This window comes from Nicotiana attenuata, unplaced genomic scaffold, assembly GCF_001879085.1.
Source record: "Nicotiana attenuata strain UT unplaced genomic scaffold, NIATTr2, whole genome shotgun sequence".
In the NCBI taxonomy this organism is placed as follows: Eukaryota; Viridiplantae; Streptophyta; class Magnoliopsida; order Solanales; family Solanaceae; genus Nicotiana; species Nicotiana attenuata.
The window spans coordinates 161,874-183,912 of NW_017671128.1; the positions used below are offsets into that span (position 1 = coordinate 161,874).

Genomic DNA, 22,039 nt, shown 5'->3' on the forward strand with positions numbered 1-22,039 from the left:
ATAGTCTCATAAGAGGAAGGAGAAGGAAACTCTATATTCACAAGATCAAAAATGAAGAAGGTGAATGGATTCAAGGTGATTAACAAATTGGAAATGCTGCTTGTCAATACTTTGAAGACATGTTCACAGAAACAAATGGTGCTATTAGAGAATACCTCCTTAACAATATTCCAACCATACTCCATCAAGAAGAAAATGCAGAACTCACCAAGGATCCTACAATTCAGAAGATTAAGAAGATAGTCTTGTCAATGAATCCCACAAGTGCTGCTGGTCCTGATTGCATGAATGGTAAGTTCTACCAATCATGTTAGGAAATTATCAATGCTGATCTTTTCAGAGTTGTGTTGGCTTTCTTTGGGGGGAGTGTTATGCCCAGATATATGACCAACGCATGCCTTGTTTTGCTGCTAAAAATTGAATTCCCAAACTCTCTAACTGAATTCAGACCCATCAGTTTGAGTAATTTCATCAACAAAATCATCTCCAAAGTTATCTGCACTAGATTAGCCCCTATTCTTCCTAAAACCATCTCCTTCAACCAGTCAGGATTTGTTAAAGGAAGAAGCATCACTGAAAATATCATGCTAGCCCAGGAAATTGTTCAAGGCATCAAGAAACCTAATCAAGGGGCTAACGTGGTAATCAAACTTGACATGGCAAAGGCATATGACAGAGTTTCTTGGAGCTACACCTGTATTATGCCCAGAAGAATAGGATTCTGTGAAGTCATCATTGATATGATTGGAGAACTATGTCCAACAATTGGTACTCTGTGATTGTGAATGGTACCAGACAAAGTTTTTTCAAATCCACAAGGGGTCTTAAACAAGGTGATCCCCTGTCTCCTGCTCTCTTCATTATTGGTGCTGAATTGTTATCCAGAATGCTGAACAACTTAACACATGATGAACTTTTCAATGGATTCTACATGGAAAGAATGGGTCCCCTAATCAACCATCTTAGCTTTGCTGATTATGTGATCATTTTCAGATTTGGTACAAAGAATTCCTCAATAGAATAATGATAATTCTTAGAGACTATGAAGATACCTCTGGCCAGAAGATTAACAGCAGCAAAAGCCATTTCATGGTTCCTTCTTGTGTATTCCACTACAATGTTACCAGAATTCAACAAATCACAGGATTCACCAGAAAAGATTATCCTCTTACCTATCTTGGCTGCCCTCTCTACATAGGTAGGAAAAGAATCATCCACTTCATTGTTCTCATATCGAAAGTGGTCAGCAGAATCAGAGGTTGACAAGTAAGACTCATATCCTATGGTGGAAAAGTCACTTTGGTAAAGTATGTTCTACAATCAATGCATGTTCACTTGCTTTCTGTTGTCTCCCCTCCTAAGACAGTAATGAAATAGATTGAGAAGTTGGCTGCTAATTTCTTCTGGGGTATGGAGAAGGACAAACACAAATATCATTGGGCATCCTGGGGTAAGCTATCATATCCAACTAATGAAGGTGCCATTGGGGTAAGATCTATTCAAGATGTCTGCAAGTCCATGGAATACAAACAATGGTGGAACTTTAGGTGCAAACCTTCATTGTGGGAAACTTTCTTATGGCCAAGTATTATCAGATATCCCACCCAATATCTAAAAAGTGGGATACTGGCCAATCACGGGTTTGGAAATCTCTGATGACCAGCAAGAAGGAAGTGGAAAAACACATCATATGGAGGCTACACTCAGGAGAGGTTAGCTTCTGGTGGGTTAACTGGCTAGGTACTGGACCTTGAGCTACTCACAGAAATGAAGGAGGCAGGCCTGGCAAGATCAAAGTCTCACAATTCTGGGACACTAGGCAATGGGATGTTCAGAAACTCAATGAAATTTCTCCACCCCACATGCTAGCCCACATTCTGCAAGTCCCTATTACCCTAATCCACAGATCCCTGATAAAGCCATTTGGACTCCCAATGTTTCAGAAAAATTCACATGTGCCTCAGCATGGGAAACAATAAGAAGAAAGAAGCAGCACATGTTATCTAAGAAGACCTGCCATAAAAAGCTTCCTTTCAAGTGGTCTTTCTATCTTTGCAGAGCTATCAGAAATAAACTACCAACAGATGATAGGGTTGTTACCTTTGGAAACCCTATAGTAACCAGATATGTATGCTGCATCAACCCCCAAGCAGAATCAGTCAACCATATTTTTAGCACTAGTCATTTTGCAAGAACCATTTGGAACAAATATGTTGGCATCACAGGCCTACAAATTCATGACTTGCCCCTGAAGCTTGTCCTAATGAAATGGTGGCTACATAAGGGCAAGAATGTAGTGCAATAACTGCTACTAGATATTGTCCCTACCATCATCTACTGAAATCTATGGAAGAACAGATGTAGTGCCAAAATATGGTGGTAGACCTTCCTCTAGGATCAGAGTCCTGTACTCCATTGACTCTGATTGAGTTGGTTCGAGGTAAGTGGCTTGTCTAACCTTGTGTGGGGGAACTCCCCTTAGGATTTGGTACTGTGATATTTGAAATGCCTTGTACGTGAGGTGACGAGTGCGTACTTGTCCTGATTGTTGAAAATCCTGCTTTTCATTTAAGTACCTATATTTCGTGTTTTACTTCACTGTGTACGCTACTTGAACTTTGAGCTTACTGTTAGCTTAGGAAAGCATGCCTAAATGACTAAATTGCCTACTTGCTCAAACTGCTTTATCTGAACTCTGTGCAGCATGCTAGGTTAGGATTTCCTGTCTATTTTGACATTAAATTGAATTGAGTTGATTATTCTTGTGCTGTTGCTGCGTGTTTACATTGGGACTACGGGCGGTTCTCAGTAGATCCTCTGTTTACTTGGGACTACGAATATGGTATTCCGGTAGATCCCCCTGCATAATTATATGGAACTACGGGACTGCACTCGGTAGATTCCCCTAGTACTGGGTATTCACATTTGGGGACTACGGATCGGGATTTCGGTAGAGCCCCGGTGCACTATGAGTTGGACTATGGGACGACACCCGGGAGATCCACTGGACATTTACATTTGGGGAATACAGGATGGTATCCTGGTAGATCCTTGGTTGCTGGATATTTACATTTGGGGGCTACAGGAAGATATCCTGGTAGATCCCCGGTTGCTATCTATGTGTTAAGCTGTATTCTTTCTGCGATATTTTCTCTGTTGTAATTGTTGTTATTCTTATCATTATACTTTGTTACTTCATACTATTTCGTTTTCCTTATATATATGTATATGACCGGTAGGGCCCTGACCTTCCTCGTCACTACTCGACCGAGGTTAGGCTTGGCACTTACTGGGTACCGCTGTGGTGTACTCATGCCATTTCCTGCACATGTTTTTGTGTGTGCAGATCCAGGTACTTCCACTCAGTCTTATCACCCCTGAGGCGAGGCGCTTCTATAGAGACTTCGAGGTATATCTGCCGCGTCCACAGACTGAGGAGTCCTTTCTATTATCTATACTAGTATAGCCCTTCTGTATCTTCCTTGTTGATAAACATTTCTAGAGTAAGAGCCTTTTATGTACTCTTAGCTTGTGATTCATGGGATCCCGGGTTTTGGGAGTGTTCAGTTGGAAATTTTGTATTGTTATATGCCGGGCGGCATCTTAAACATTGTTATATTTTGTTATCTTGGTTTTTATTAGTTTCTTTCCGCATTTGTTAGGCTTACCTAGTCGTAGAGACTAGGTGTCGTCACGACTATTCACGGAGGGCGAACTTGGGTCCGCGCACTTCATTCCTGTGTGTACCACCTATTCTTCAGAGCGGTTGGCGGAAATTTATATCCGGGAGATTGTCCGTCTGCATGGTATTCCAGTTTTTATTATTTCAAATAGAGGTACTCAGTTCACATCACGGTGCTAGAGGGTCGTACAGCAGGAGTTGGTCACTCGGGTGGAGTTAAGCACAGCATTTCACCCCCAGACGGACGGACAGTATGAGCGCACTATTCAGATTCTTGAGGATATGCTCCGTGCGTGTGTGATGGAGTTTGGAGGTTCTTGGGATCAGTTCTTGCAACTGGCTGAGTTTGCTTACAACAACAGCTATCAATCCAGCATTCATGTGGCACCGTATGAGGCTTTGTATGGTAGGCGGTGTAGGTCCCCGGTGGGTTGGTTCGAGCCGGGCGAGGCTAGATTATTGGGCACAGACTTAGTACAAGATGCTTTGGAGAAAGTCAAGGTGATTCAGGATAGACTCCGTACAGCCCAGTCCAGACAGAAGAGTTATGCAGACCGGAAGGTTCGGGATGTTTCCTATATGGTTGGAGAGCGGGTTTTGCTGCGAGTTTCGCCTATGAAGGGCGTTATGAGATTTGGGAAGAAAGGGAAATTGAGTCCGAGGTTCATTGGGCCTTTTGAGATATTGCGGCGTGTTGGGGAGGTTGCGTATGAGCTTGCCTTACCTCCTAGCTTGGTAGGAGTTCATCCGGTATTTCATGTTTCGATGCTCCGGAGGTATCATGGTGATCTGTCGCACGTGTTGGAGTTCAGTTCAGTCCAGTTGGACAAGGATCTATCTTACATTAAGGAGCCAGTGGCGATACTGGACAGGCAGATTCGGAAGCTGAGGTCAAAGAACATTGCATCAGTGAAGGTTTAAGGGTTAGCTGGTCGAGGAGGCGACTTGGGAGACCGAGCAAGATATGTGCAGCCGTTACCCTCATCTTTTCACTACTTCAGGTATGTCTCTATGCTCGTTCGAGGATGAACAAATGTTTAAGTGTGGGTTGATGTAACGACCCGGCCGGTCGTTTTAAGAATTTACGCCCCGTTACCCGTGTTTGTTTCTGCTATTGTGAGTTGTTGGGAGGTTTCGTTTTGTATTTCGGAGTGTTTTGGGACACTTAGTCCCTAAATGAGAGTTTTAGCCTTAGAATTTGGACCGTAGTTGGAGCAGTGTGAAGACGGCCTCAGAATGGAATTCTGTTGGTTCCGTTAGCTCCGTTGGGTGATTTCGGGCTTAGGGGCATGTTCGGACTGTGTTTTGGAGGTCCGCAGCTTAATTAGGCTTGAAATACCGAAAGTCGAATTTTTGAAGTTTTCGGTTCGATAGTGAGATCTTGATATCAGGGTCGGAATGGAATTCCGGAAGTTGGAGTAGGTCCGTTGTGTCATTTGGGACGTGTGTGCAAAATTTCAGGTAATTCGTATGAGGTTTGATAGACTTTTTGATCAACAGCGGAAATTTGAAGTTTTGGAATCCTTAGGCTTGAATCCGAGGGTGTTTTGATGATTCGATGTTGTTTTGAGTGTTCCGAAGGTTGGTACAAGTTTGAATAGTGGTATAGGACTTGTTCGTATTTTTGGTTGAGGTCCCGGGGGCCTCGAAATGATTTCAGAAGGTTGTCGGAAGAATTGGAAGTGGTTTGGAGCAGCTGAAGCTGCTGATCTTCTGTCATAACCGCACTTGCGTGTGCGGAGCCGTAGAAGCGGCGCTATCATCGCCGAAGCAGAAAGGGGGAGAGCCGGCAGGGACCGCAGAAGCGAGCGCTTCATCGCAGAAACGGCACCGCATCTGCGTAAAAGTGGTCGCAGGTGCGGAAGCTGGGTTTTTAATGAAAAGTCGCAGGTGCGACTTGGTCTACGCAGAAGCGGGACCGCAGGTGCGGTCCAATGGCCGCAGATGCGGTTTCACTGGTCAGAAAAGGGGCAGAATCGAGGGTTAAGTTTCAAAACTTAGAAAAATTGATTTGGGAGCTCGAATTGGCGATTTTGAGAGAGATTTTTCACCTGGGTGTTTTGGGTAAGTAATCCTTACTCGGTGTTTTGGAGAAAAATTGGAAAAGGTTCTTAGGCCTAATTTTGGGGTTTTGATCAAGATTTTGATGCGGATTGGAACAATTCTGGTATGTATGAACTCATGAGAGTGTGAGGCTTCTGAATTTGTAAATTGTACCCGATTCCGAGACGTGGGCCCGGGGGGGCGTTTTGGTCATTTTTCCTAATTTAGCTTAAAATTTGTTAGTTGAATTAACTACTTGAAGTGTTATTTAAATTATGCAATTACTTTGAATAGATTTGGGCCATTTGGAATCGGATACTCGTGGCAAGAACGTGGTATAGATTTGATTGAGCTGGTTCGAGGTAAATGGCTTGTCTAACCTTGTGTGGGGGAACTCCCCTTAGGATTTGGTACTGTGATATTTGAAATGCCTTGTACGTGAGGTGACGAGCGCGTACTTGTGTTGATTGTTGAAAATCCTATTTTTCATTTAAGTACCTATATTTCGTATTTTACTTCACTGTGTACGCTACTTGAACTTTGAGCTTACTGTTAGCTTAGGAAAGCATGCCTAAATGACTAAATTGCCTACTTGCTCAAACTGATTTATCCGAACTCTGCGCAGCATGCTAGGTTAGGATTTCCTGTCTATTTTGATATTAAATTGAATTGAGTTGATTATTCTTGTGTTGTTGCTGCATGTTTACATTGGGACTACGGGCGATTCCCGGTAGATCCCCCTTGTCTGTTTATTTGGGACTATGGATGTGGTATTTCGGTAGATCCCCCTGCACAGTTATATGGAACTACGGGACTGAACCCAATAGATTCCCCCAGTACTGGGTATTTACATTTGGGGACTACGAATCGGGATTCCTGTAGAGCCCCGGCGCACTATGACTTGGAGTACGGGACGACACCCGGGAGATCCACTGGACATTTACATTTGGGGACTACAGGGCGGTATCCTTGTAGATCCCCGGTTGCTGGATATTTACATTTGGGGGCTACAGGACGATATCCTGGTAGATCCCCGGTTGCTATCTTTGTGTTGAGCTGTATTCTTTCTGCGATATTTTCTCTATTGTTATTCTAATCATTATACCGTGTTACTTCATACTGTTTCGTTTTCCTTCTATATATGTATATGACCGGATGGGCCCTGACCTTCCTTGTCACTACTCGACCGAGGTTAGGCTTGGCACTTACTGGGTACCGTTGTGGTGTACTCATGCCCTTTCCTGCACATATTTTTGCGTGTGCAGATCCAGGTACTTCCACTCAGTCTTATCACCTCTGAGGCGAGGCGCCTCTATAGAGACTTCGAGGTATATCTGTCGCGTCCGCAGACCGAGAAGTCCCTTTCTTTTTTCTGTACTAGTATAGCCCTTCTGTATCTTCCTTGTTAATAGACATTTCTGGAATTAGAGCCTTTTATGTACTCTTAGCTTGTGATTCATTGGATTCCGGGTTTTGGGAGTGTTCAGTTGGAAATTTTGTATTATTATATGCCGGGTGGCATCTTAAACACTGTTATATTTTGTTATCTTGGTTTTTATTAGTTTCTTTCCGCATTTGTTAGGCTTACCTAGTCGTAGAGACTAGGTGCCGTCACGACTATTCACGGAGGGCGAACTTGGGTCGTGACATCCACCTCTTGCTAAGGTCCTGCTATCCTCATTTTAGCTGGCCATCTAATTGGATTGACCTCTACTCAATGACTGAGAATCTGCACCAAACCATCTCTACTACCATGGTAGTGTGGAGGAAACCCCAGGACAACTTTGTAAAAATCAATAGTGATGGCAATGCTCTCAGTAACCCAGGGAAAATTGGAGTTGGCACCATCATAAGGGACCAACATGGTAATTTCATTCATGCAATGGCCACTCCCCTTGGTGAAGGAACTAATAATCAAGCTGAAGCTGCAATTGTTGGTGTCCAGTGGTGCTTGGAAAATGGCTATACAAAAACCCACTTAAAAGTTGACTCTGCTTTGTTGATTAACTGGATCAACAACAATTCTGAACCTCCATGGTCTCTTCAGATGCTCATTCAGAAGCTGAAGGATCTCAGTCAACACCTTGAGGAATTCAAGTGCACTCATGTCTATAGGGAAGCCAATTTCCCAGTTGATTCACTATCAAAGCTGAGCCATGAGTTGGAAGACATATCATATTTCCACTCTGTGCAGGAACTTCCACCACACATTAGAGGGCAGATCAGACTTGATCAATTAGACACCCTTGCTTTCAGGCACAAAACCACAAAAAGGTTCCAAATGACCACTCACAATAATTCCACATCCAATTCCTCTAATGGTTATGGCTAAACTTCAGGAATCCATTTTACCCTTCCCAACAGTCCAAGCTAAGAACACTCTAAAAATGAGAGAGAACCAATTTGTCACCATGAAGGAGAATATTACAGCAGCAGCCTACTCTAAAAACCACCTCTGTTCTGCAGGAAGCCCTTTCCTGATCCCACCCCAGCATAGAATCCCACACAACCCATCACACACATAACATAGACCGAACACCTCACATACAGAGTTCACAGAACCAATCAACACTACACCAGCCCTTCCAAAACACGCAATCATCATTCCCCCAGCAATTTCCCAACCTCCCTCGCCATAAATAATTCCAGCTTTCCTGCCCTTACACCACACATCACCTGAACCATAACCTACACTCCACATTACCCAGTCACAAAAACCTTTTCCTTTTTCCCACTAATCCAAAACACCATTGCAATTACAGAAGCAGGGACACCTGGCTTCTCCCTAACTTTGGCTTCTTTTTTGCAGGTTTTTCCAGTGAAGGCATGCTAGGCCAATTGACATACTTTCAGTGGGTGGTATCAACACTTAGGGTGTTCATCCTACTGGAAGTATACCAATTGCCTCAACCAATTCACCACTTTGAACCTGCTAAAAAAAATAGCAGAAGCAGGAACATCACTACATCCATGATCTATACTACCACCTCCAAATTCATCAACAGCAAGAGTCATACTTCACCCTCTACAAACAGCACAACTATCACCCAGAACCCAAAAGAACCTGGGGGACAGTGCTACCTTTCAAGCTGAAATAGGGGAGGGAAACAATGGCCTTGAGTGGCAGCACTTTCTACATGCTCACTGCCACACAACAACTGAAATGCCACCAGAATCTACCAGCTCCCCAAAATGCTAACCCACAGCTTTCTCTTTCCAACTACCAGCACACCTTCATCATCCTAAAATTAACCCCTCTCACTACTCTCAGAACACACAAGAACCTGAGAGTAGATTTCTTTCTTCTAACAAGTTTGTTTCTTTTTGCAGGTACTATGGATAGGTTCAGAGTATTGCTGCATTTACAAGGTGTGGTATTAGCATCATTCATGCTCATTCCCTTGCAAATGCAACAATTCTCCTGGACCTATCATAAGGGTACTTCCAACTTGGCTCACCTACAGGCACACATGACATACATGACTCACAGGTTTCGTCAGGGATCACAAGCTATCAGACCCAACAGACATAGCACTGAAGGCCAAGGTTGGACAACTCAAAAACTGAGTAACCACACATCTCTGTACCTTCATCAGCAGGAGCTTTACATGTAGTCAGCTGCCAATTATACAGAGTTTCCACAAGGCAATAATAGGGGTCCAAACCTATGTACTCTACAGAATAAAGCCACCAGTTACCAGCAGCAGAAGCTCACCTGCTGCAGCAACAATCCAAGAAGCCATAAGCCACCTACAGAACCTGCAACTTCCAAGAACTTTTGGATGATGGCAGCAAGAAGATGCTCACTCTTTTCTGTCAGAATTTCTAGGCAGAATCAGCATGTATGCCCGCCTACTTGGGTACTTTTTGTTAACCTTCTTCAACTAGGCTTCCTTTGGTCTCATTGTCAAAGGAAAGCTGAATAAGGTTTGGCCCATGATCACTTTTTTTTTTCATACTCCATAGAAAGTTTCTATTCTTTAGAAGATGTAGATCTTGTTGTATATGGAAGATGAACTTCCAACTCTTTTGTTTAGTAGATTTAAGATCACTTGTGCATTTTTTTATAGTTGACCTAGGTTTCCTTCACCATGCTTTTGTATACCCAGTAGTCTATCAATGTTGGATAGGCAACTGGTGTCTCTCCATAGGTCTATCTTCATATAGAATTTTAGGTCCATTTGGTTGTCAGTATTGGATGATCAAGTGCACATCCAACCTTTGGGAGGTAAGGTTTATGTCTCCCTCCATTATTGTACATTACTTTATATTTATGAAAATTAACCCTAGGCACAATGCCTAGTGGACTTTGTTTTAAAAAAAATGGAGGTGGTGAACAAATGTGTGGAAGGATACCTCATATGCATGTGTAATGATCGGCCTAAAGGATGGCTACAATGGCTACCCCTTGCAGAATGGTGGTATAATATGAATTATCACACTGCAATCAAAATGACTCCTTTTGAAGTTTTTTATGGGCAGAAGCCACCTATTCACATGCCTTAAATAGCTCGTACCTCTATAGTGGATCAGGTGGATAGAAGTCTGCAAGCTAGAGAAGCTACCATACGACTTCTCAAACACCATTTACAGTTGACTCAATGTAGAATGAAGGCACAGGCAGACAAGAAGAGAACTCCCAGGACTTTTCATGTTGGTGATATGATTTTGGTAAGACTTCAACCTTACAGGCAAATATCTCTCAAAGGGCACTCCTATCACAAGCTCAGTCCCAAGTACTTTGGCCCTTTCAAGGTCCTAAAGCAGGTGGGCAATGTAGCTTATCAGCTGGATCTTCCCCCTCAAGCCAAAATTCATCACACATTTCATGTTTCATAACTGAAGAAACATGTTGGTACTGCTACTGTGATTCCAGATTTATCAGTCTCATTATCACCTAATGGATGCATTGTTTTGGAACCTGAGGCCATTTTGGAGGAGAGGATCATAACTAAGCATGGGCACCAGATCACCCAGGTCCTTGTGAAATGGTTTAACTGTCCTAAGGAGGATAGTATACAGGGATGGATCTTCGCATGTAATAACAACAATTTGCTCACTTTAGTCCTTGAGGACAAGGACTTTTTCAGAGGAGGGAAACCTGTTATATAGCAAGTGTATAAATATAGAATCTATATTTACTTAAAAGGAAGAAAGTCATCCCTGAGATTTTGCCAAGTGTCGTGAGCATAAAGAGCCATGTAGCAATTTTTAGGACAAATTAGTTAATTTAGGTAAAATTAGTTTCTCTTTTTAAATTTTGAATTTGAAAACAATTAAATAGGTATATTTTTTAAAAAAGAAAAAGAAACGGTACTTTCTACACTTTATATCTACCATTTTTACGGAACACGGTAATTTTTACACTCTATTTTTTTTTTGGGAAAGCAACGCCTATTTGCCCTAAAAATATCAATCCTACAGATTCGGTTCTTCAATCCCACGATCTCTCCCCACGATTTCAATTTTCCTTACCCACGAACTCTTCTGCGCTCCATTCTCATCCCACGATCTCTCACCACGATTTCAACTTCTCACCCACGAACTCTTTTGCGCTACATTCTCAGTAACATGATTTCACAGTTTTGTCAAATTAGTTTTCTTTTTTACAGTATATAGTTCTATTCTTTCTTCGAAGTATTCATATCATATAATAATTTTGGACTACAAGAGGTGATTGGTATGATTTGTATTTCATGAACAATCTTTTAATTTCTGTAACAAATAATTAAATACAACTCTCTTGATTATTCCATTTGAGATTATATCTCTGTAACAGATATTTTCTGTAAAAGAGAGAGTTTTACTGTCTGTGAGAAAGATTTGAAGGTATAAAGTTTCATGTTTATATCATGTATCTTTGTATTAAATTCTTTTTTTTTTTAATTGTTCCATAGCAGGCGTGATATTGGGGTTTTCCCTTTTTGAGATTCATCGAAGCCGTAGCAACAATCTATTGGATCACGAGAACTCCAGGAGACATTTTTCTCTTCTTCTGGTATGGCCAAGTTACAATTAGAATTGCATAATAAATTATTATTTTAATCGCAATTATCTTTTTTCAATTTTGTTGAGAGATTAGAAAAAATAAATTTGAAAATTAAAATCTCATCAGTTCTCAAAAGTACTGTGCGCTATTTGCCTTTGTTTCCATCTATTGTTGTTGCTACTGTTACTGTTGATGGTATTGAATACGGGTTGTCAAGATTTCTTTCAGTTTTTTCTTTGCATAATATGCGTTTAATGCAAAATTTCAGTTTCAAAACTCATATTGTTTTTAGAATAATCTGGTAAGTTCAAAATTAATATACAGTTTTAAAGGGTTATATGTCGTATAATACTATTTACAGTAATTTAGAAAGTTATGAAATTCTAAAGTGCAGAAAATGGGGTGCTGCATTTACCCTAGCAGGACGTACTTGAGCAAAATATGCAGGCGAAAAAAAAAGAACTTTATCGATAAGGAATACTCTGTGGAATCCACTGATCATGAGAGCTATTGCTCAAGTTTTTGATCATCAATGCCCTTGCCTGAATTTGTGTACTGCAATTGTTCTAGTTTCAAACTCTAATACAGTGACCATGTGATTCTGTTAATGTATGTTTTTGCTACCACGAAAGTAGAATCGCAAAGATATGAAGGTGTTTTAAGAACCTCATCCAAAGAACATAAACCTAAACATGTTATTTGGTGTATCTATTATGCACAATTGCTCTAGCATTTTTAGATGCAGAACAATGAGATCGTTTATTATATAATCAGCGCATTAACAGATTTAGAAAATATCTACCTAGATAATTTGATTTGGCGTACAACTGGGTTTTCTCCCATTATCCACAAGCTGGTTTTGTGCTTCATCTATCCAACAAATTATAAAAGTTCTATGAACCATAACATAAACTGACCTTATCATGGTAATATGATCAGTTCTTTATTTTATTTATCAATCTATCTTGGTAATGAACTAAGATGATGATGCTCCAAAATATTTTGATAATCTTTTGAGTAATTTTTCATATTAGTTATGCTAAAGATATAAATAATTATTATTTCAGCAGCATAACTATCTAGATGATATGTGGTTCATCCTGTTAAAATTGGTTTGCCTTAGGATGTTCATTAGCATTACACATATAGACAGTGAAAGATTGAATAAAAAGTTGTCAATTATTGGATAAAGCAAGAGAGGTGGAGTAAGAATTAGATATTTGTAAGGGTAAAATAAAATCGTTATTGCTTAACTTTTCCAAGTTTTATTTTTTCCCTCTTTTCTAAACTTTAGATCTCTTTATACGCTTAAAGGATATATGTTGAAACACTTTTCCTTCCAATCTACTGCTTTAAAGTAAGTATCCTATATGTAATGTGCTTTATGCAGAAATTTGTTATAAGGGAGAAGTGCTTCCCTAAGCTCGAAACCTTATGAAGGTTTCTCAATTTCTGTTGATAATGATTTTTTTATCAACCGTATCCACTTTTTGTTCAAATTTCAGGCCATGAGAATAAGAGGGTCCTTTCGAACAAAATCAAGACAAAGAAAAGAGGTCTTCTTTATTTTTCTTGATATTCTTGGCTCTTCTGAGCCCTTCCTTCGGGCTTCTACCCAGCAGAGTCTTCCATAACTGACCGATCGGCCCTCTCTGTCCGAAAAATAGAGATAGCTTAAGAAGCACGAAAAAAAAGTAGCTACCTCGGGAGAGGGATGAGAGTAGTCTTTTTCCAATAGGTTAGCTGCCTATTGCAGGAGTTCCTGACCTGAAAGGACACGCTCATGAGAAATAAAAATACTTTAACATGAACTCAAAAGTAGAACATTCACATGAGATAATAGATTGGCAATAGAGGGGAGAGGATGGTTTGAATTAGTTGATCTTATGATCTTTTTTTCCTCTCAAATCTTTTTCTTAATTAAGATAGTTGCATTTAAATACTTATGATATTTGGTTTACCATGAACTTGGTACTTTGTGCAAATTGATGCTCAATTTAATTGAGAGGTTCCTATCGAGTGTGATTCTGCTCCGGTAATATTTTTCTTAGTTTCTGAGTTTATAGATGGACACTTCTTTGATCATAGTCTATTTTGTGTGTAGTATTGTTAAAAGTTCCCTTTCGAAATAGTACAACAATTTATAGTTGATGCAAATGTTAGCATTTTTAAGGAGCATTGACATTTAATACATTTGTGATCTGTTTATATCTTCAATAAAGACACACTCGAAAGGACTATATAGAATGAATTTCTGGCTTAGTTGGTATAGTTGTTGATTTATCTTAATTATGTGTGTGGAACATCTTAAAGTTTTGATTAACAGATTTCTGTTTTCGTTTTCGCAATAATCACTTATAATTCTTTATAGATATGCTTGGATTGTTTACAATTCTACCAAATCTGGTGATCTGTATGCAACTGTTCCAACAAGACCTGTAAGTTTAGAATTTGTAAAATGTATTATAATTGAGTTTCTGTTATAATTTTTTGTCGAGAATGGTGTGTTTTATGTAAAATATATTAAAATTGAGTTTCTTTATGTAAAACGTATTATAATTGAGTTTCTGTATGAAATTTTGTGTCGACAATGGTATGCTTTTAATTCATCCAAACTTAAACTCATGTAATATCATATTTGTATTTTGGTTAACCTTATAACTAAGAACCATGTTTCATTAGATTTTATTAGATATGGTATATATCAAACTGGAACACTTAAAGAATTGACTTTAGAGGCATAGGAAAAGTCTCAAGTACAATTGTAAGGAAGAAGCATGTCCTGTAACTATTCTTCATAGCTTTTTAATTGGCTTCTTCAATAGTTTATGGAAGCTTACTCTTTAGCAAGTAAAGAGTTTACTTGGTCATATGGATAATTATTGTTACTCCATGTGATGACTGTTCTTTGTGTCTATCCCTAATGTTTACACATTTAATGAGATGGATTACTATGATACATGAAATAATTATGATTTGTGAATTAGTGGTTAAAATGATACTACAGTCACCTTTCAATTGAAGTATAAAGATTTCCTTTTAAATCTGCATCTTATAAATTTTTATGCAGGTTTGGATAGTCTTGAACAGTACAAAGGGTGAATACACATCTATCATCAGTGGAAAAAACTTAGGATGGATAGTTAATTTTCTTTTGTATAATCTACTCATCGCATAGATACATAGTAAATAGTGATTGTATGATTAATACGACAAGTTAGCGAGCTAATTCTATCCTGAAACGAAAATAAGGCTCTGAAGGTATATGTAGTCACCCATATTATTTTTAAAATAAATGTACAAAATTTGTCCATTTCAAATTTGGCAATGTATCCTCTCTTATTTTATGTGAATTTTGTATTATGTCGTATGCGTTTAGGAATTAGTCTTGGCTGGAAAATTTGAAGATTAAGTGTTTGCAACACGGTGATAATTTTAGGAAGCATAAAGTGATGTAGCAATTTGGTTGAGGAAGGCTTATATTGCAAATAAGTTTATACAAAGTTATTTTATGATATGATGCAACCTTGGACTTTGCTTATTACATTAATTCATTTGTTGGACTGAGGTTTCCAGCATACGAGTCAAGGCAGAAGAGTTCATGAAAGTTGGTTTGAAAAGAGTGGTTCAATTGCAACTACTTAGAATCCTATTCAAGATGAAGGATGGAGTTTGGAGTGAAAATGATTTGCTGGTGAATTTGTAATTTTTATTTGTTTTTCTTTTGTGTATTAAAATCAAGCTAATGGCATGTTGTCCATCTATTGCACATATTGTAGAGTCCTAAATATTAATTTTTTTTTTACTAAAGTATTGTACTTCTAAAGAGCGTGACTAATTTGTTGTACTAAAACATTGTTTAATAAGAAGTGCTTTTAGGTTCTTTACTTGAATTTGCACATCTTACAATGCATTGCTTTTTTTTTAGAATTATCGGCGCATCGCGCGGGTACGTATACTAGTATACGAATAAAAGCTGTTATTAGTTGGTTAAGGTTTTAGAAGATTTAGTTACGGCAGTTAGTTAACGAGCAAGGCTATATACTCTATCAGTAAAGGATATTCAAGGATTGATTCTTCCATCCCAATTCTTTAGGACTGCGTAACTCATTGAGCTCGCTTCAGATTACTCAAATTCCAATTTAATTTTGTCACGCTTGTACATTAAAATAAACAAATTTAGTAATGTTGTTTCAGTTCATGAAGTTCCCACCTCAAATACTCAGAAAAGTTTTCTAGTGTCATTACGAGAATCTAAAGCACAACTTGATGAGAAAATTCAACTATTTCGGCAGACTTATTAATTGTAGATATAGTCCCATGAAGCTTCTCTTTTACCACTGAACAATTAACAATGTCGTAGACTCGTCATATCTTCAAATACTTATCAAAATCAGGGAAGTAATAAAATAATGAAAACAAATAATTGTTGACAGTGGGATTTGAACCCACGCCCTTTCGGACTAGAACCTTAATCTGGCGCCTTAGACCAACTCGGCCATATCAACATGTTTGCACTGCTTCCCCAACGGCTTCAATATAATAACTATTACAATTTAGTTATAATTCTGGAAAACCCAGTTTACAGTCCTTAATCATGTGGTCAAGACTGTAATCCTTCAATGGATTTCGCTTTCTCCGTTAATGGCACTAACTTGTGGAGTTATAGGGTAAGTGAAAATTATAGTATCAAAGTACGAAATTATGCTTCAAAGTGGATATTATTGTAGCTTCTAAAATTACTTTAATTTGGAACCTCCCAATGCTACCTGCGATTGCCCTTTTCTCTAAAATACACTACAAGAAATAAACGTACGTCCCTTCCAACTACTGGTGATATCCAGTAGCGTAGTCAGGAATTTTATCGAGGGCGTCCAACCTTTAAACAAGTCAATAATTTATTTTATTTTTTTTGTCAATGAATGATGTACCAAATTTTTAAATCAAACTACGCAACATTTAGTTAAACAATAAGCAAATATTTAATAGAACTATAATTTTATAAATCAAAATTATAAAATAACAAAAATACAACATTAGAATTAAGGAAACAGAGAGACGAGAGCATTTGTAGTTTGTAGAGAGCTTTTGTTGAAATTTTTTTTGTAAAAGTTGACTTTAAAATTATTATATTTATTTAAGAAATAACTTTTAGTTAAAAACTTACTTTTAAGATTAGTTGTTTGTGTCTACACAAATTTTAAGTTTCAAGAGTTGTTTTATTAGGACATTTTTAGATTGAAAAGGAATCAAATAGACCACACATGGTGGTCTCTGTTTAGTTTTGACAAACAAAATAGGCAAAACTTTAAACCCGTAAATAACACATTATTTTGAACACCCTGAACTACTGGACCGCCGCACTCATCTGTACTAAGGGTGTTCAAAAAATAATATATAACTTGTTGATACCCAATTTTTTTCCTCATATTTTGAATATATATATACTTTCAAAATAGTGCACATGCATCGTAATTTGATTTACAAACATGCACAAGTATTTTTCATAATTTTTCATAATTATTAAAAGCATTAAATCAATTTATTTCTGTATTTTATTATATAAATATCCAATAATTATCCTTCATACTATTTTTATGATGATTTAATCATCTAAATTTATCATTTATACCAACATAATATTAAATATTTTTCAGCTCATTTTTATAATTACATTTGCATTTTTTAAGGCTAAATTGTACATTTTGCAATAGCCCATATGTACTTATGATTATATTATTTATAAAAAAAATTTATGCACAAATGATATTTTTGTTATTTTCTATTATTTTATAAATTATTTATTTATTAAAATTGGGTATTTAAAAGCTGGCCCTAATTCTACAATTAATTTCGAACCCAAGCTACCCAAACATAACCCAATTACCCTTGGCCCAAAACCTATCAGCCCAATCCCCATGCCCATTTTAATACCCGACCTAGGACCCCTTAAATCAGGACCATTGATCTCTAAAATCAACGTTCCACGTTACATCTGCTTCTTTAAACCCAACCAAACCCCTAACCCTAATCATTTTACACCCCCCGCCTCCCCAGAACACTCTCGTCTCTCATCTCTAATGAACCCTAGCCGTCGTTCCTATCAAACCCTCCAAAATCCAACCCCAATTCAGAATCCACCATGGATTCCCTTACCTTATTTTACCTCCCCTCACTACTGGTTCGTCTATGGCATTACCTGTTTGCTTGCCTAAACATGGCAAGCAAATCTCTAAGAGATCGAACCAAATCTGGTTCAGCTCTTTGACCCTTTCCATCTGTGTTCGTTCTCGTTCTTTTATGGTATGAATCGCTATGAATCTCTGTGTATCTTTGAGATTTTCTACTTACCCTAACTTAGGGTTTCAGATCCTTTTAAAATTAGACCAAATCTGACTCGATTTTTCAATTTTGAATAGATTTCTGCCTATGTTCATCTCATTCTATGCAGCATGTGATTTTTATTTTTTTTATTTCCATCAATTTGTGCACTATGCCTAAAATTAGGGTTCTGGAATTTCCTCTCCTCCTTACTGATTTCGATTATTTTCCTTTCCTGTGTTTGTCTACTCTTTTCTTTAGGTTTTCCTTTTTGCTTTTTTTCTGCTTTATTCTTTGCCTTAAAAACGATTTTGGTACTATTTGGTGTTTTCTCTGTTGATTTACTGAACCCCTTTGATTTGTGCCCTAAAATCGATCCTAATTGATTCCTGAATAATTTTTTCCCTTAATTGTGTTTGAACGACCTGTTTGCCATGATTACTTGCTCGATTTCTACACTATATAAACCCCTCCCCATTTTCCCTTTAGGACATACTAGAAAATCATTATAACCTCACTAGATCTAAACTTTACTCTGTTACTTCTCATTATATACTGTGGTCTTGGCCAGCTGAAAGCCAAGGCCATAAAGTTTCTGGGTTTTGCTTCTCATTGTCGATTCAGAACACTGTGGTTTTTTGTTGGCGAAATACATAAAGGGCCCCCTTAAGTTGTCACCAACGTTCAGCTGAACACCTCAACTATCGAAATATCCAACTAAACACTTTTACCGAATATATATGTGTGTCATTTGGATACCTTCGTTCAACAGATCACAGGCGTGAAATGCAATTGCTGGTTACGTGGTAAATGAACCAATAAGATAATAACACGTGTAATGCTGAATTAAAATGGTAAATAATAATTTAAAAAGAAATTCAATAAACTAATAAAAAGAAAAGAAAAACCCAAACCCAACTTCTGCCCAAACAGACCCAATTGCAATTCCCGATCCCCCGTTCCCTTTTCCCAAAACCATCCTCCCTCCAAACAAACCAAAGTTTTTCCGGTCAGACCCCTTCCACTTCCCACCTTCTTCTCCGACACACCTTCTACCCAAAAGTTATCCTATCCATATTCAAAAATTAAATTGTAGAAACCATGCCTATAGAATCTAAAATCGGATCAAATTGTAGAAAGTATGCCTATAGGTTTGAATCAATTTAATTATTATTTCTGCCCGTTTGTTCAGAAGTTACACTCACTAGAAAACATGCCTATAGGATTAAAACAGATACTTCTAGATATGTTTCTGTGATTGCCACTATTTATTATCGCATAAAACACCTGGACATAATGCCTATAGGTTTAATCCCCTTATGTTTAATATCAGTAGGCAAATCATATAGGTTTTTTTCTTTTGAAAGTATACTGGCTTTTGCGTGTAACTGTCCGCCCATTAAAACCAGATTCATATAGAGATCCTGCCTATAGGTTTCTGTAATCTCAACTATCTAAAATCAGCAACTGTCTTTGTAAATCTAACTTACGTGCATTTGTTGTCTAATTGATGAGGCCAACTTGAGCCCATACTTGCTCTTAAATCAAAGTCCAATGCGTTTTGAATGTCGCCTAGCTTTTTGACATTTTTGAGCAGCCTAAGTTAAAGTCTAGAACCACCCTAAAAATAGAGGTCCAAATGCCTCCTGGACCACAGGCATAGGGCGGGTAGTGCATGCATAGGACACGACTTAGAATTGATTAGTGCGCTTCAGGTAAACAACTTAAAGATAGTAATTGGGTAGCAGGAGATGATAGTTTGTACCAGCTGAATAATATGAGTAACACCCCATCTCGAGGGAGTAACGAAGTATTATTTATGTTGCACGGGGTGATCCTTCAGGCTAAAAAACTTAGGACCCCCCCCCCCTCCCTCCCCTTCCTTGTCTTTCAATCGATTATTCATGTTTAGTAATTCCTTGTTTCTTAGCTTTGATCACATAGACTAATTTATATAATTGAGTTCGACCGGGACCCACAGTTGTGGACCTCGAAGAGTGCCTAACACCTTCTCTTCGAGGTAATTTCGAGCCCTTACCCGATCTTTGGTGACACAAATGGGTCAAACAGAGTTATTTGCAAATAGGTGCCCTAACGCACTTTAATCCGTTAGGTGGCGACTCTCTCTTTTAAAACCCTTCCTTAAAAGAGTTGTCAAGACGTCGAAACCCGATTTCGCGAGAAAAGGGGGCGCGACAGCATGGCGAATCTGCTGGGGATTTTTAGGCTCTTACCATTACGAACTTGATCTACATGAATTAGTCTCTCTCGGTAAGCGTGTTTTTATTATTTTTTGTTGTTACTTGAATATCCCACTCCTATTTTCCCTTTTATTGCTACATGCGCATCCTCTTCCCTATTTCCCTCTTATATGAATTCACATGCAACTCTTGTTTAATTTGATTGCAACGTGCGTTTCTCCTTATCTCCTAATCATGTTCACTTGTTCCAAACTTTTAATTTCGCTATATCATGTCTTTCTCCAATTCCCTTTATTTGCTTTATTCTTTCGTTACGCGAACTAACTTCTTCCTTGTTTTCCTTTCTTTTATGTCTTTACATTCCATTCAATACTGCTTTTAACGTGAAAATACTTGACAACGTGTTATTTTGTCTTTGCATAACTGCATGTGCAGCATCATATTCCACTCGTACGTATTAATACCATAGCGGCACTTGATGAGTGTCCGCGCTCTTCCTAAAAGATCACCCTTTAAATTTGAAAAGGCTTATTTGCAATAAAACTAGTCGATCAGCGGTGCAAGCGACGGTTCTGTGTCTTTCCCTCTCAAGTTATCCACTTGAGGGTACCAGTCTAGACTCTCCTACAAACCACATTCTAAAATTAACTGTGCATGCATCATGTCTAAACCTAGTATGAGTTAGAACGCTATCGGCACAATAACTCACTAAGACCAACCTTGTCCAAAGTCCGTCGAAATTTCCATAATCCAAACAAATTTATTAATGATATTTCAGTTCATGAAGTTCCCACCTCAAATACTCAGAAAAGTTTTCTAGTGTCATTGCGAGAATCAAAAGCACAACTTGATGAGAAAATTCAACTATTTGTGCAGATTTATTAAATTGTAGATATATAGTCCCATGAAGTTTCTGTTACCACTGGACAATTAACAAATGTCGTAGACTTGTCATATCTTCAAATTTATATCAAAATCAGGGAAGTAATAAAATAATGAAAACATTTCTGTTGACAGTGGGATTTGAACCCACGCCCTTTCGGACCAGAACCTTAATCTGGCGCCTTAGACCAACTCGGCCATATCAACAATTTGTACTGCTTTCCCTGAGACTTTAGTCGAAAAACTTAAAGTGTAATTGTGAATCCAATAGAGGTAACCTAGTTTACAGTCTTTCTGTCCTTAATCATGTGGTCAAGACTGCAGTCCTTCAATGAATTTCGCTTTCTCTGTTAGTGGCACTAACTTGAGGAGTTATAGGGTAAGTGAAAATTATAGTATCATAGGAGTATGAAATTATGCTTCAAAGTGGATATTATTATAGCTTCTAATATTACTTTAACTTAGAACCTCCAAATGCTACAGCGATTGCCTTCTTCTCTAAAATACACTACAAGAAATAAACGTACGCCCCTTCCAACTCTTGGTGATATTTAGTGGGGTAGCCAGGAATTCCGCCAAGGGTGTTCAAACTTTAAATAAGTAAATAAAAATTTTCTTTTTTTGATTGATGAATGATGTACCAATTTTTTTAAATCAAACTACGCAATGTTTTGCTAAACAATAAATAAATATTTAAAAGAACTATAATTTTATAAATCAAATGTAAAATAACAAAAAGACAACATTAGAAATTTTAATAAAAGTAAGCATAAAACCAAAGGAAAGAGTGGGTCGAGAGCATTTGTAGTTTGTAGAGAGCTTTTGTAGAAGAATTTTTTGTAAGACTTGACTTTTAAATTATAAAAATTATTTAAGAAATAACTTTTAGTTAAAAAATTATTTTTAAGTTTAGTTGTTTAT

At 38.0% G+C, this 22,039-nt stretch overlaps 1 protein-coding gene and 2 non-coding genes across 3 annotated transcripts; 1 reads left to right on the forward strand and 2 right to left on the reverse strand.

Moving 5' to 3' along the window:
* Positions 1 to 7,478: 7,478 nt before the first annotated feature.
* LOC109206109 lies at positions 7,479 to 8,057 on the forward strand. Its single transcript, XM_019368886.1, has one exon. It carries the CDS (start codon positions 7,479 to 7,481, stop codon positions 8,055 to 8,057), a length of 579 nt encoding a protein of 192 aa, XP_019224431.1.
* Positions 8,058 to 16,141: 8,084 nt separating this feature from the next.
* Positions 16,142 to 16,222, reverse strand: TRNAL-AAG. The gene has a single exon. It is a non-coding gene; the product is annotated as a tRNA-Leu (tRNA).
* Positions 16,223 to 21,244: 5,022 nt separating this feature from the next.
* On the reverse strand, positions 21,245 to 21,325 carry TRNAL-AAG. The gene has a single exon. It is a non-coding gene; the product is annotated as a tRNA-Leu (tRNA).
* Between the last annotated feature and the right edge of the window lie 714 nt (positions 21,326 to 22,039).

Bases quoted from the DNA above. Each gene is read 5' to 3' on its own strand.
- LOC109206109 (XM_019368886.1), top strand. From the start codon at position 7,479: ATGGTAGTGTGGAGGAAACCCCAGGACAACTTTGTAAAAATCAATAGT.